This window comes from Pholcus phalangioides, unplaced genomic scaffold (genome assembly GCF_987345545.1).
Source record: "Pholcus phalangioides strain wild (caught in Gottingen) unplaced genomic scaffold, Ppha-v1.0 ptg000024l_1, whole genome shotgun sequence".
In the NCBI taxonomy this organism is placed as follows: domain Eukaryota; kingdom Metazoa; phylum Arthropoda; class Arachnida; order Araneae; family Pholcidae; genus Pholcus; species Pholcus phalangioides.
Window position 1 is genome coordinate 31,637,559 of NW_028301616.1, and position 16,315 is coordinate 31,653,873.

At 33.7% G+C, this 16,315-nt stretch overlaps 1 protein-coding gene across 8 annotated transcripts in view; it reads right to left on the reverse strand.

Moving 5' to 3' along the window:
- Positions 1 to 3,714: 3,714 nt before the first annotated feature.
- Positions 3,715 to 16,315, reverse strand: part of LOC149069231 (uncharacterized) — a 299,332-nt gene continuing 286,731 nt past the window's right edge. For all 8 annotated transcript variants that reach the window (XM_089250662.1, XM_089250660.1, XM_089250665.1 and 5 more), the window contains 2 exons: positions 13,834 to 13,919; positions 3,715 to 9,125 (listed from right to left, as the gene is read on the reverse strand). In XM_089250662.1, the coding sequence (XP_089106788.1) occupies positions 13,884 to 13,919 (36 nt within the window). In that variant the 3' untranslated portion in view covers positions 3,715 to 9,125; positions 13,834 to 13,883. The remainder of the gene's footprint in view (positions 9,126 to 13,833; positions 13,920 to 16,315) is intronic.

Genomic DNA, 16,315 nt, shown 5'->3' on the forward strand with positions numbered 1-16,315 from the left:
ATTAAAAATGTTTGGTGGGAAATTGTTCCAATCGGTTATTGTTCGAGGAAAGAAATTAAATTTGAAGCAATCAGTGGATGCAAAGATGGTTTTCAATTTATGGGAATGGTTTCTATTGGAAAAGTATGAAGCTGGAGTTAAAAAATTGGAAGTTTCGATATGAAAATGGCTATGAAGGACTTTGAAAAAGAAAGTTAATAGAGAGATGTCTAAGGGTGGAAAGCGGTTGAATATCGAGTTGGCGCTTGAGTTCAGTAACGGAGATGGAGGATGACCAACAGTTTAAAATGAAGCGGGCGGATTTATTTTGAATAAATTCTAGTTTGTCTATATTGGAAGAGTATGGGGGAGGGGGGTCCCAGATTTCAAAGGCATATGAGAGTACAGGAAGGATATACGTTTGAAAACAGAGATCTGATGTAACGGGTGGAGTTATAAGGTTTCGACGAAGAAAGAAGAGTTTTTGGAGATACTTATGAAAGATGTAATCAACGTGGAGGTTCCAACGGAGGTCGGCAGAAATAATTTAACGCAGATATTTATAATAGGAAACCTCGTTGATTAGAGAATTATTGATAAAGTAAGAAGAGAGAATCGAGAGGAAGTCTTTTGCGAGTAAGTTTCATAAAAACTGTTTTTGAAGAATTAAGGGGTAATTGCCAGGACGAACTTCATTCCGAAATAATGTTGAGATTGTTTTGGAGAGATGTTTGGTCGGATTCGTTGTGCACTGTTTGGTGGATGACGCAATCGTCTGCAAAGAGTCTGATATAGCAATTTATAGAATTAGGAAGATCGTTTATATAAATCAAAAATAATAATGGCGAGAGAACCGAACCCTGGGGCTTGCCAGACTTAACTTGCAGAAATGGGGAGTTCTGGCCCTTGAAGGAGACAAACTGACTGCGGTTGGTAAGGAAGGCTTCCATCCATTTAAGCAGTTGAAGACATAGGCCATGATATAGATTGTACTATACTATAGATTGCAGGCTATCCAGAAACATGAAAGCAAACAACTAGGGGCCTTCCTGCAATCGTACGGTCACGTTATAACAATGAAGTAGCGTTTTTTCCTGATGCCGATTCCACCTCGACATAGGACCACAAAGGGTTGATAACCTGAGTTTCAGGTTTTTTTTAAATCCGTGTCGAATTACGCAGGTTGTATCGCTTGTAGTATCGCTCCAGTGTGCACGGCACCGTGTCTTAATGTTCGTTATACGAATCCGTATTCGTTAGCCTTGGTGCAAAAGTCACGAAAAAAAAAAAAAATCTTCGTCAGCTAAAAAATTCGTAAGCCGAGACGTTCGTTAGCTGAGTTATCGTCGTGTACGGTATACCTATATCTATACTAGATGGGATGGGAATAGAATTGTATATCGTACCGTGAATCCGAGAAGGGACCAACATCGGCAAAAAAAAAACAGGGAGAAGGAATTGTCAGGAACATACAGAGCAAAAAAAAAAGTTAAAGAGACAAGAAAATAGAGGTTCCCACCAAGCAATTGACTTGCCCCCCCCCTCCTTACAATGTATATTCTTTTGTCTCTGTATTACTTTACCCCGGACGGGAGAAGGGATCTTAATCAGTTCCTTTTTCCGTCTTCTATTATCCGATCCCAGTCATTTCTTCAGCCATCCATAAATGTACAAGAAAGAGAAGGAAGCCCAAGGAATAAAGGGCGGGAGAAAGATAGAGACCGAGTAAGGAGGAAATAAGATGGTATCACAGATTATTACTGAAGAATCCATAAGGGATAGATTACCTAAACTGCTGGGTCGTGTAAAATCTCTCCCGTTGTTTTCATCTACTTTTATTTTTTCAAGAAGACAACGGGATTAATCTCTCTTTTCAGTGTCGGGGGCGGAGAAAACAGATTGAATAGGAGGAGAGTTATTGAGACGCTAGTGTAGTCTTCTTTTAGACGTCATTATATATCTGTGTTATGATGCGACATCTTTCCTTTTTCTTATTAGAGAATTCTGATATATATTGGAGAATACTGAGAACTTTCTTTATATGATGCCAACTTTCGAGAATGAGAATCTGTTTTTTCACGCAGTCCAGATTCCTTACAAAAATATATGAGCTAAATAAATATATGGGTCACGACATAAATTCGATTCGCAAGGGTTTGTTATATTGGTCGTATATATATCCACTTACAGCCATGGATTCTTGAGCTATAGGTCACGACCCAAACTTCTTTCGCAGGGGTTTTTCCGAGATGAGTCGTACAAAGCAATCACAGCCAGAGATTTTGAGCTATTGGCTCAAAAACTAAACTTGATTCGCAGGAGCTTCCTAGATGAGTCGAACAAACCCACTAGCAAAATCCTGTTGTAAAAACACTTATTGCGTCACTGGTTTCACTAATTTCGAAAAGTAAACAGTCCTATGGATAGCGAAGCTAATCTTTTTGCTGATTTTGAATCACGGCTAAAATAGGTTAAGAAACTCCTGTCGCAGCAGTTGATATCAGACTTTTTTCAAGCCGAACACAACTCAAGTCTATCAACATGGGGTAATTTACTTCCGAATAAATATTTGGCCGGAAGTGCGCTTGTGACCTAACAGTTTGAGGACGTATCTATTTCACGATGAATCATTGTACATGAATTTTTTTAGTGCTGCCATCTAATTTTTGAATTATGATCGAATTTCAATATTTGTACTGTTGCGTTATAGGCTTGTTGTTCTCAGGGAAGAGACATTTTAACTGGGAGATTGGCTCGCATTCCAATCCGGGTCCTCGTGATGCGAGTCCGTCACTATGACCACACGATCGCACAACGGCAGTTGATCGCCGCCGTTCTATCACCGAGAAATGAATCGCAGAAAATGTACCATAGTAGCAAAAAAGTGACGCCATGCGAAATAATTAGGCACATTAGAAAAGATTTACTCGAGAAAGACCATCATTATAAAATGGACTAGAGGTCACGCAGGCGAGAGACCTAGGTAATGAAAGAGCGAGATTCCTAGCAAAAGAGAGGACTAACGGGAACCAGTTGATCACAACATTGCCATATTCATTTTTAACTTTAAAAGATATCGTTTGGAAATCGATGGAAATGAAGGGCCAGGAAGATAGGAATGTGGGTGTGTTTGAAATCGACATTCCAAGAAGGATCTTTCAGATCCAACCTGAAGTCAGCATACAACTCGTGAATGGTTCAGGAAGCAGGTGCGGTTCCTAACGGAACATGGGTCATCCCCCAGACATTTTCATTAGTTCGAAAATTCTGACAACCAATTACTATATTCACATGCAGTAAGATCGTATCTCGTTATCATAACGCTATAGGTTGCAAAATCAGAAATATGAAACCCTGGTGGAGCAATCTGCTTCACAATAAGAACGCATCAAAGGGACTGCAAAAATTAATGCAGTTTCTAGAAAAAAATATAGGTAAGTTACATGTTAAAAAAACTAAAGCAACACGTCCACGATCGCTTATAAAACTTTTGTATGTTATTTGTGTAATTTCTATGTTATCCTAAATGAAATTTTTGTTATTCTCCATGCAATTTTTATCTTTTGTGTATCTACGCAATATTTAGAGAGAAATAACAATAAAATTCCGAACCCATCCTTACGGCAAATATCACTCTTCAGTGACACGTCCAGATTGGGTTCGATTCAAGTCGCAAAAAAGAGAGAAGTATATTTGAAAATACGCAAAACAACAACAACAACAACAAGTCGCAAAGAAATGATTTTTCATTTTTATTACGACAATTACAGATGATCCGATTTACAAGGGACTGGGGCGGGATTTTTTTGGGAAGTGAATATCTACAGCTAGATTGTGTGCAGGACAATGACAAACATAACAATATCTGCTTTACAATGTGAAATTACAATAATTGGGAAGAGGATGAGAAAAAAAAAAACAACAACAAAGATTTCACTCAATACATTTGCATTATACAAAAACAGCGATAGCAAAAAACCTCTAGAAAAATCTCCGACCAGGCATTATATAAACATCATCCAACACAATCTATAATTACATACAGCTAAATGTATTTATCTTCCCGTATTTATCTTTTTTTTTCTTATATATCAGGCTATATATATGCTACAGTAAATGTGAGTAATCTGTTATTATGCATAATAACATTATTATGGATAATCGCCGGTAAAATTGATAAATGTTTAGGGAAATTTATCAAATTTATTTTAAAATGCTCTGCGATTATGCATGATAACCGATTTATCACAGTTACCGCGTAACATATATGAAAGAAAATTCGAAACAAAAATTTTCATTCTATGATATACCCAGAGATATTCGTATGGTACATTCCGACACAAGAACGTGTTCGTTCGCACTTGGGAAAAATAATAATCGAACTTATCCTTCGCTCTCACGGTATAAATGCCATCAACCTAACATTCTTTTAATTTACACAAAGTTATGAACAAACGTTTATCGGTCGAGAAATAAATTAATGAATGATGATGAGAAAATGATTCCAAAAGGAAAAAAGGATCACGCGAAAAATGCCAGAGGAATGATCGTTTCATAACAAAGACGCGAGCGAGGGTCGATGAGCATGCCATTAGTCAATCAGTTTAAGCAAACTCTTCCTCTATTAGTTTTAGTTAGTTACAACGAGTGCAAGTTTCGTCACGTTTCTGTATAGTTAACGTATCATTAAACGGTCTTGCGTGACATTATCTCATATGGAATGGAGCACGGAAAAAAAAAAAAAAATAATAATTTTGTAAGTAATTTTCTTCGAAATGTGTTGAAATTATCGATTGTCTGGGTTCGTATTATTTTTCAAAATGTCACGAGTATCGAAAACTCTTTTTTTATAAGTTATATGTATAGCTAGGATGCAAATTTTGCACTTTGCAAATTTTTTTGATTTTGCATATTTCGCTATTTTTACACGGTAGAGCATATTTTCATGACCCTCAGCCATTTTTAGGCATAGTTTCATGATTCTTAGTCATTTTGAGGCATAATTTCATGATTTTTAGTCATTTTGAGGCATACTTTCATGATTTTTAGTCATTTTGAGGCAAAATAGCATTTTTCCAGTGTGGTTTTTCCCCCAGCTATCTCAATTCCCTACTGAAAGACATATAGGATGAGATAAAAAGAATGGATCTTGTGGTATTCCGGTCATCTGTACATTCATCCTGTTGACACATCACCGATTCGCTCTTCCTTTTTCTTTCAAATAAGAGATGAAATGTTCAAGAGGAGACTTGTTGCAAACTAATCTCGTCCTCGAGGTCTCTTCCCAATAGTGTGGCTGGAAATTTATTCATCATCCAATTGATTCTACGTAGGTCATGTCGATAATATGGCCTCGATATTTTCACATTCTTCACAGTTAGGCATGACAATTCACTAGCCGGGGGACCTAGACGTCCATCCTAAGATCCCCTTTGTTGAGTCTGCATGTTTTACTTACTGACTCTGGGGGACACGTGGATGTTAGTACACTGAAAAATTTTAGTCCAAGCAACAATTAATTTTTTTTAAAGTAGTATTAATTGTATTAACATTCATGATTTTCACATTATTTTGCTAACATTAATGTTTCTGGAAAAGAAAAGGAAAGTTTTTAGTAATTTTTTGATTTTTTTATAAGGGAAATTTTCAGGTTTTTTGGACATATTTTCAGTTTTATAGGACATTTTTAAATTTTTTTATAGCATAAATACATTTTTGATAGGTCATTTTCGCTTGGTGCATATGTAGCGCTTTACATCAGTTTTTGTGTCACAAAAATACTAGCCGTAGTTATAACTAAGGCCAGTACCGTAATGGCCATTTACCAAATGATTAATATCATTATATTACAAGACCAAATGATTAAGAAATGCACTCGCGTGCAATAGTGATTGTTTTAAACTGCAAAAATGTTCACTTTTATGATTTTTTTGGGACATATTCTAATATCGTGTGAGTTATATTTTAGGGTAACTATATGAAGTATTTTCCAGGTCATTTCCATGTTTTTCGGTAATTTTGGCTATTTCCGACTTTTTATTTTTAAATAAAAATACTTTTTACCTGTACTATCAACGAAGCACAAGTGAATTGTAATTCTTCACTAAAATCAAGAATTATAATTATCTTCCCAACTTACTAATTATGTTATGATAACCATGACCAAAGTGTTGTACCGAATTTGACCGACATTATGACCAAATCCATGTCACATATTTCTCACGTTTTGGCCTAACTGTTTTTTCATGAATTACATTTCATTACATTTGGTGTAGCGCTTCATTTCCACTTAACTAAAATTATAATAATAAATTTTTTCTAAGGACAGTCATAAAATGTCTTAGAAAAAAAAGGAATTTCTTCGAAACCCTAAAATATTATACTCAGATACTTAGTCGTTCACGTCCATCTAAAAAATTTCACGAAATGAGATACTACTGAAATACCTACACACACAGTAAATTCAACCTGTAGAAAAATGATCCATAAAAATTCATCGGCTTCAAAAAATGGGGGAAAAAGTTTCCCTTTCTCATCGGCAAAACTCGTGGAAAGTGGAAATTTTTAAAATTTCGAAATGATTTGGGAATTGCAATTCGAGGGACCATTCATAAATTAAAAATACAAAATAAATCGTATATAATTTTCAACTCAGAAAATGACCCACCATGGCATCTATCGCAAGTTATCTAGTATACAGTGTCGTGTAAGTCCACAATCAGTTTTTACCTCGTCAACCGTTCGTCGTAGAGGCACGGCACTAATTTCAAAAAAATGCTTTAAATGTGTTCAGAAATCACTCTGCACCAGTTTCGGAAATGAAAATATAGTGTGTCATAAAATAAATAAATAAAAATCTAAATTTTTATACGGTCCCCCTGACCTTTCACTTCCGATTGGAAACTTGCGCTGCCTCTGGCCATAAAAAAAAATTTAATTTTTTTAAATGCAATATTCACTGGGATATTTGAATTCAAAATCGGGGAAAAGAGAGTTGGTAAAGAACAGCAGCATAAACGAGGGAAAGAATCATTGCCCTTTAGTTTATGCTGTTCTTTCCCAACTTTTCTCAAATTTTTGAATTCAAAAATACCTCACAGAATATTGCACTTAGAAACATAGAAGTTTTTGATGGGCCTCAGAAGGGCAACAACATTCTAATTGGAAGTTAGAGGATCAAGGGACATTAGAAAAGTTAAAAGTTTTCACTTTGCGACACACTGTATTTCTACTCTCGAAACTCGTACAGAGTGAATCTTGAACGCATTTTGAGCATTTTGTAAATTGAAACCATACCTCTACGACAAACAGTTGATGAGATAAAGGCCGCATCAGCACTAATAAGTCACCTTGTATGATAAATTCCATCTGTTAACTTAGACTTGTAACTTAATAACAATAAAATTTCCAAAGAAATGTTTTATTTTATAAAGTTACACTAGGAAGAGTGTACTGAGAGACATGGACGCTGCTCGACTAGACATAGACTTTTATGGTTGGGAAAAAAGTGTATTGAGATCATGCACTGCTCCCCACTCTCAAAAAAATACACTGGGAAGAGAGATGTTTTTATTCATAAGAGTGGTGATATTCCGCATCGGACGCGAAACATGGTGATTTTCCATACCTTTTCGACGTCATGCTTCCTATTATGCGTAGATTATTTTTGCAACCAGTGATATCAAAAACTTAGTTTCGTGAATCAATTGGAACGAGAAGGGTGAAAGCGTTATCTTTACTGCTTAATTTAGGAAAATGCGTCATGTTGAAGGATTTTAGTCGTAAATTGAAGTTAGGTGAGGCATCTATTCCCGTTGAGCTGAGATTGGTGCAGGGAGATAACGAAAGCTCCTCACTTTTCATTCCCGAATCTCTTTATTCAGTTTTCTCGTGTTTTCTGATTGCAGTCACTGATTAGAGGGGGCACGAACGTGATTAGATCGCAGCCTTAAAAGTTTAAAATTGAAGATAATTAACTCTCCCATCATCCACAGATGACGAGCGTAGTAGCCTACTGAATCATCCTGTGATGATTTGAAATGCTTTTTTTTTTTAAATGAAATTCTTTAAGTGACGTATAGATGGCGTACTCATATATATATTCTATAATTATTATTTTTTAAATATTATTTCTCTATGCTCTCACAGGTTTGCTTGTACTGTATGGAAGGGTGCACATGGGATTGAATATTGATAGTGTGTCTGGTTCCAATCACTAGTGTGTAAGTGATTTTGGGTTCGAACTCAGATTTTGCGTTTGTATCACCCTTTTTTTCGATTGTATTGAATTTGCAACGTCTGCGATTGATTGCCATCTATCTTTTATAAAAGAAAACTGAAAAAAGGGGAATTTTTTTACGCTCCCGCAGAGAGAGAAGCATTTTTCCGACAATTTCCGCAGCCAAAGGGTCAAAATAAGTATGATGAAATCTAGGGGGAGAAGGAACAACACATTAGTATGTAAAAGTTCATACTAAAGGCATCCATTAAAACTGGATGCAAACGAATTCGGAATTTAAAACACCCGGACTCATTATGTAATACAATTATCATAAAATAGTTTTAATTATAGGTACATTATAAGAAGACAAATATTAGAATATAATAATTAAAGAAAAACGAAAATGTGAAAATACAATACAATATTACTGTAATAATAATTTTCAGGCATATATTATGCTCAAAAAAATGATATAAATCATAAAAATCAGCCATAATGTCAATCCTGGTGTGCATAATGTTTATAATGTTTTTTCCCCTGGCACATTTCGTCTCTTTTTCTTTTGTTTTCTTCCAAGTTTGTGGAGCGTCATGAGAATTATTCAATTTTTCACTCACAATGGAATGGATGATTTCAACGATGACAAAATGAACCACACGACTGTTTTTATATATTTTTTTAATGTGTATATATATAAAAAAATGAAAAATAACAAACAAAAAAAAATGATCGAAATAATTCGTTAATTACGATAAAAAAATCCCGTTTTTCGAATTATTAAGTGTGTGATAATCGTTTGTTTTTATATTTCATTTTATTATTTACTTTTAATTTAATTTTTTTCATTTCTAACCAAGCACTTCCACAAAACACATACTTGCTACTCTCTAACATCCTCATCTTTCGCTGCAACTTTCTCGGCGATCTATAATGTACAGAACTAAATATCAATCACTCATATAAATTCCAAATTATTTTTTTAAATACTGTAAAAGTCCGTGATAACAAGGAAAATATTTACAACGGACTTTTTTTTAAATAAATTTTATTGGGAATCCGTGAGCCTGTTATAATTTAGTGGCGTTAAATATGTAACAAAAACACAAAGAAGGACAATACAAAAATTTGGAAATAAGTAAATAAATAAAATAGCAAGATTGCATTTCGAATTAAATTATATTTTCTATAAAAATATATCTAAAAACAACATTAAAAATCATTAAATAAAATTATTGAAAGATACATTAAATAAAATTATTGAAAGATACATTAAATAAAATTATTGAAAGATACATTAAACAAAATCATTAAATAAAATCATTAAATAAAATCATTAAATGAAATCATTAAATAAAATCATTAAATAAAATCATTAAATGAAATCATTAAATGAAATCATTAAATAAAATCATTAATAAAATCATTAAATAAAATCATTAAATAAAATCATTAAAAAATACATTAAATAAAACATTAAAAAGTAGAATAAATAAAAACATTAAAAAGTAGAATAAATAAAGTCATTAAAAAATGCATTAAATAAAAACATTAAAAGATACATTAATCAAGGCAACTGAATACGTTCAAATGACGATTTTTTTGGAAAATTGTGGAAAATGGTTTAATATACTCGTATTTATTTGGAAGAATGTTTCCCACCGGATCCTAAACTGTTTTATTATTGTGCATGCAATAAGTAAATACAAAGTTATGGCTGATTTAAATCATCTGGAGCAATGGTTTGAAAGGCAACAAACAATTTTCAAACGCGTTTCTTGAAGATTCATTTTTTCGTTACCTTATGCGAAACAAAATTTCTTAAAAAATATGCAAGATATTCTCATGAAATTTTCAACACTGTTCACGTTAGCTAGCAATGAACTAAGATCTTAGCCATATGTTTAGAATTCAATATTTTACAGCTGTTTGAATAAAAAAAAATTGAATTTTTTTGGTTAAAATTCACGTATTGCTTCGCGAAAACTGCCGTATCTCAAAGAATATTTTGTTCAAATAAATGGTGTGGTTTTCAGTGTACAATGTCTGGCGTAAGTACTGAAAATGAGCCAATTTTAAGGACATAATTTAGAATATCTCAAAACGTTTTAGAGGCATTTCAGAAATTTCACTGGATTTCCTTATTTCATACAGTATTATGATTCAAACCCCACTTTTTTTGTGCAAATCAGTGTTTTAAAAAAAGTGCCCCGCACCAGTTTCCTTAAAAAATTAAATAAAAACATTATAAAATACATTAAATGTAAACATTTAAAAAATACATTTGTGTTAATTTATAGTCAATACAGAATTTCTCTAGAATGTCAGTTTGAAGAACTTGTAGAATGTCAGTTTGACGAACTTGTAGAATGTCAGTTTGTAGAATTTGTAGAATGTTTGTAGAATTTGTAGAATGTTTGTAGAATTTGTAGAATGTAGAATTTGTAGAATGTAGAATTTGTAGAATGTAGAATTTGTAGAATGTAGAATTTGTAGAATGTAGAATTTGTAGAATGTTTGTAGAATTTGTAGAATTTGTAGAATGTTTGTAGAATGTTTGTAGAATGTTTGTAGAATTTGTAGAATGTTTGTAGAATTTGTAGAATGTTTGTAGAATTTGTAGAATGTTTGTAGAATTTGTAGAATGTTTGTAGAATTTGTAGAATGTTTGTAGAATTTGTAGAATTTGTAGAATGTTTGTAGAATTTGCAGAATGTTTGTAGAATTTGCAGAATGTTTGTAGAATTTGTAGAATGTTTGTAGAATTTGTAGAATGTTTGTAGAATTTGTAGAATGTAGAATTTGTAGAATGTAGAATTTGTAGAATGTTTGTAGAATGTTTGTAGAATGTTTGTAGAATTTGTAGAATGTTTGTAGAATTTGTAGAATGTTTGTAGAATTTGTAGAATGTTTGTAGAATTTGTAGAATGTTTGTAGAATTTGTAGAATGTTTGTAGAATTTGTAGAATGTAGAATTTGTAGGATGTAGAATTTGTAGGATGTAGAATTTGTAGAATGTTTGTAGAATTTGTAGAATGTTTGTAGAATTTGTAGAATGTTTGTAGAATTTGTAGAATGTTTGTAGAATTTGTAGAATGTTTGTAGAATTTGTAGAATGTTTGTAGAATTTGTAGAATGTTTGTAGAATTTGTAGAATGTTTGTAGAATTTGTAGAATTTGTAGAATTTGTAGAATTTGTAGAATGTTTGTAGAATTTGTAGAATGTTTGTAGAATTTGTAGAATGTTTGTAGAATTTGTAGAATATTTGTAGAATTTGTATATGTTACGATGGACTTAGTTACATTTGAATGCCATTTTTATGTTTTGGCTTGTCAGGTTATAAATTATTGAAAATTGCTACTTAATCTGCATTAAAATGGTGTTTATATCAGAGTTCTTCAACCCTTTTACAGCTACCGGTGAAATCAGTTGAATAGTTCTGTGGACCGGGGACATGCGAAAAACAACTTGCGGATTAGCAAAAAATAATGGGAGGAATAATTTTTGGAGTGGCAAAAAATAAATAGGGAAAATAATAATAAAAAAAGAAAAATAATTAAAAAAATCAAAAAATAATTTGCTGATAGGTAAAAAATGAATACCGTCAGTAGGAGGAAATAGTTTTGCAGACAGGTAAAAAGTTGGATAAATGGGAGAAATAATTGAAAATTAATTCAATAATTATTTTCAAATAATTTCAATGATCATGTTTATTTTAATTGAGCTGTAAAAAATAAAAATATGGGAAAATAATTTGCGGATCAGTAAAAAACAAATTTCGGAAAGATGCGAAATAATTTGCTGACCGGTAAAAAATAAATTCCGTAAATGTAACGAGAAATAATTTGCGGAATAGAAAAATAATAAATAAATTTATTTATAAAGGAAAGATAATTTGTGGACCGGCAAAAAATAAATGGAAGAAATAATTCGTGGACCGGCAAAAAAATAAATGGAAGAAATAATTCGTGGACCGGCAAAAAAATAAATGGAAGAAATAATTCGTGGACCGGTAAAAAATATATACCCTAAATAGAAGAAATAATTGACCAGCAAAAAATATATACCCTAAATAGAAGAAATAATTGACCAGCAAAAAATATAAAAATATGAGAAATAATTTGCGTGCCAGCTAAAAATAATTCAATAGGATTAATAACTTACGGATCGAAAAACAAATGGTAGAAATAATTTGCAGACCAGCAAAAAATAATTCATAGTAGAAATAATTATCGGACCAGCAAAAAATAAATCAATAGGATAAATAGAGATGGATGATGTTTTTTTGCTCGGCTAAAGATACATGAAATCAATGAAATGAATCTTCATGACATGAATCCAATGACATGAATGAATACATGAAATCTTCTGGATATTATGACGAGGTGAACAAAAAAGTTGCGCGTCCGGTATGCAAAAGGTCCTGGGTTCGATTCCCGGTGCAGAGAAATAACACATTTTTCCTGTTCACCACGACATAATATCCTGAAAGCCTCTGATGGAAATTTTAATACGGCTGTTTTGATTTCATGTATCTTAGCCGAGCAAAAAAATTATCATCCATCTCTACTGCCGCCACCTGGAGGCCATTGGCTGAAATTTAAAACAAAGGCTGCAATATCTCTCTACTCAGCAAAAATCACGTTACTGTGCATGTTTTAAGGAAAAAAAGGATTGTCTCTCTGTGGTATAACTGTCAGTGCCCTTGCCCGATATGCAAGAGGTTCGATTCTCAACGGAGAGAAACAATACTTTTTTCTTGCTCACGTAGGCTTAATATCCAGAAAGCCTATTGATTTTTCAAATAGGATAAATAACTTGCGGACTGACAAGAAATTGCAGAAATAATTTGCGAACCGTAAAAAATAGACAAATGCGAGAAATGATATGATGACCGTAAAAAAATTAAATAAATACGAGAAATAGTTTGCGGATCGGTGAAAAATAAATACCGTAAATATAGGAGAATTAATTTGTAGACCGGCAAAAAGATAAGTAAATGGGGATAAGTAATAGGAGCCAGTAAAAAGCACAAATAAATGTACCGTGTTTTTCCGAAAATAATCCCTAATGCATAAATCATTGGCGATAAATTCCGAAAACTTCAAGGTCAAATATCTCTGTTAATGTTGCATTTAAAAATACGCAATTTTCCGCAAATGACTTCTCAGAGCCGCATTTATATTCCACTATTTGGTATTTTTAGCACACAGAATCAACATGAAAAATTTATTTTTATATTTTTCTAACGTATACCATATTTTTTTACGTATATAGAAATTTAAAACATTTTAAGTAATTGTGCGCCATTTTTGAAAACTTATTGTAATCGAGAGTATATGTATCTAAAGCTAACAGTTGCTGACAGTTGGAGGTATTCGCTGTGCAAAGAATTTGGCACATCCTGTATATTCATATAGAGTTGACGCTCGTTATAACGACCCCCATCGTCCCATCGAAAATGGACGTTATATAGGAAGGTCGTTATATCGAAAGGAAAAACATACAAGTTATTCGTTGTATGAAAACATTTGGGACTTAACTTACGGGTCGTTGTAATGGAAGGGTCACCTTAACGTGAAGTCGTTATAACGAACGCCGACTGTATTATATTTATACATTATTTCTCACTCACATTTTCCCCCTTCTTTCTTGTAGCAGCAGTGTTACAGTCTTTTCTTTGAGTTATGGCACGGGAACTGGTGTAGAAGGCACCGGCACCTGTAAAAAGTAATGAGAAATACCGTATAAATAAACAAGGAAGTAAAACGAAATTTAAAAAAAAAAAATTTATACTGTATATACCATGCTTAATAACCGACCAAAAAAAGCCGTACGTTATGCATTTTATTTATAAGCGGTTTATAACATTTAAGGATTTCGGGTTTTAAAACATTCCAACTTTCGAACCATATTTATAATAATATCAATTTCATTTAGTTTTGTGATTTTGAAAATACAGCCAACTTCCAAACTCGGTTATAACGGTTGACGTTAATAATTTTCGGTCCCTGTTGGCTCCAAAACAAAATAATGTTCATGAGCTTTAGCTCATAACGTCGATGAAAACGCAACGACCTCGGATATAACCACACTTTTCCGACCCTTTTGCTTCCGTGATCATGGCGTTTCCTAGAGTTACAAGCTCACACGTCTGTAACGGGATTGGAAGCTTGCTAATGTGGTTCCGATATTAAGATATTAAAATAGGATTGTAGAAGAAACCATGCCCAGTTACCGTCACTAGATGGCATAACTGGGCTCTCTCTCTCTCTCTCTCTCTCGAAAATTTTTTAAATTATTATAAAGGAAACTGCTGAAGTGGATGGACGAGAACTATGTATTCGTGGGAGACCAGCATGTGCAACCAATCTTTTCTTCTGTGATAATGCGACTAAGTTTTTGGGCAAAGGCAAAAACATCGACTTTGTGTATCTTGATTTCCTAAAGGCATTCGATCTTGTCCGACATGGTAAACTCTTGAAGCGTTTACGTGAGATTGGCATTGCGAGCAACTTCTAGAACTGGATAGAATCGTGGTTGCGAGATAGGTCATAGCGGGTTAAGATAAACGGAGAATTTTCTGACTGGACTTTCACAAGTGTATTCACAAGTATTCCCTCAAGGAAGTGGTCTATACTTTTGGCCCTATACGGGACGTTCACTTTTTATCGATAAACTCGATCAGGGTATCGATGGTATTGTTTGGAAATTCGCAGATGACGTGAAAGTAATGGGATAGTCAGGAATCCAAGCGATAGGGGGAGTTGCTCCAGACGAACTTGAATATGATCGCAGCATAAGAAAAATAAATGGAGGATGAGTTTTGGCATTGATAAGTGCATGGCAACTCATATTGGTTCGAGCAATCCCCGTTTCACCTACGAGTCGAATGACATTACTATCCCGGATGCAACTAGGGTCACCGGTTTGGGAATTCTCTTCTCATTGACGAGCGGCTTAGGTTTTCCGAACATAGTTCCGCGGTGGTCAAAATATCGAATACAATGCTCGGTTTCATTCTTAAAAAGGTGTCTTCGTGTTCTCCTAAAGTTATCCTTCCACTTTTCAGTGGCTTAGTTCGTTCAGTACTGAAGTATGCCTCAAGGTTTTTCACATGCAGAGGGAAACAGACTTGGTAGAGGGGGTGCAGAGAAGAACGATCACTTTTGTTGGCAGATAGGACTCGAGCAATGAAGAGATACTTGACTTTTTGAATATTTTCACATTGGATGAACACAGGTGTTGGGGATATGATCGAAGTTTTTTAAATTTTTAACAAGATGGATAGGGTAGGACGGACCATGAGTTATTAATACACCGTCAATCGAGTGTTCCGACAAGAGCACACCAGTATCGATTGGTAAAGGACAATTCTAGGTTGTGGTGTGGCAGGGAATTACTTCTCTGACAGGGTTGTGAATATATGGAATAGCTCACCCCTTGGGAGTCATGAAATCTATCACAACTGACACGTTTAAAAAGGAATACGATGTTTATAATGGGATGTGAATCGAGAAGCTGTTCATACCTAGATAAGACAACCATAATTTTCTATTGGCAGTGTATTTTGTTTTATCATAATCATTAGCTTTTTATTAGTTTTATTATTTTCCCGAAATAATAGCGCGATAATCGCTATTATTTCGGGTTTCTGCATTTTAGATATCTTTAACATCAATATTTTTTATGAGAATCTTTTCGCAGCTACCGCGTTGGACAATTTTTCGGTTGTTGCTTTCGTACTTGTAATGATGTTTGACGTTTCTTTGGAGTTCAATAATGGCGTATGAAATCCGTAATTCGAAGATTTTTCAGATTGTTCATTAGTGTGTTATTGAGAATAAAACAGCGTTCCTCTTTCGCTCCTCCTAGTGGCATTTCCTTTTCTCTATCATACGCTATAGACGTCGTTTCTAGTAGAAGGGCCGCTGAGAAATTGCAATCATAGCCGTTCAACCAATTTTTTCATCCTTTGTGACGTTATATTAAACGAAATAAAATATATTTCAGAGTCAGACAATCATAGCTTGCTTGTGAAACCGACGAGACGACTTTTCATTAAGCTCTTTCTTTTTGTTCTCGAATCTTCACTTAATGGGAAGATGTTCCAGCTA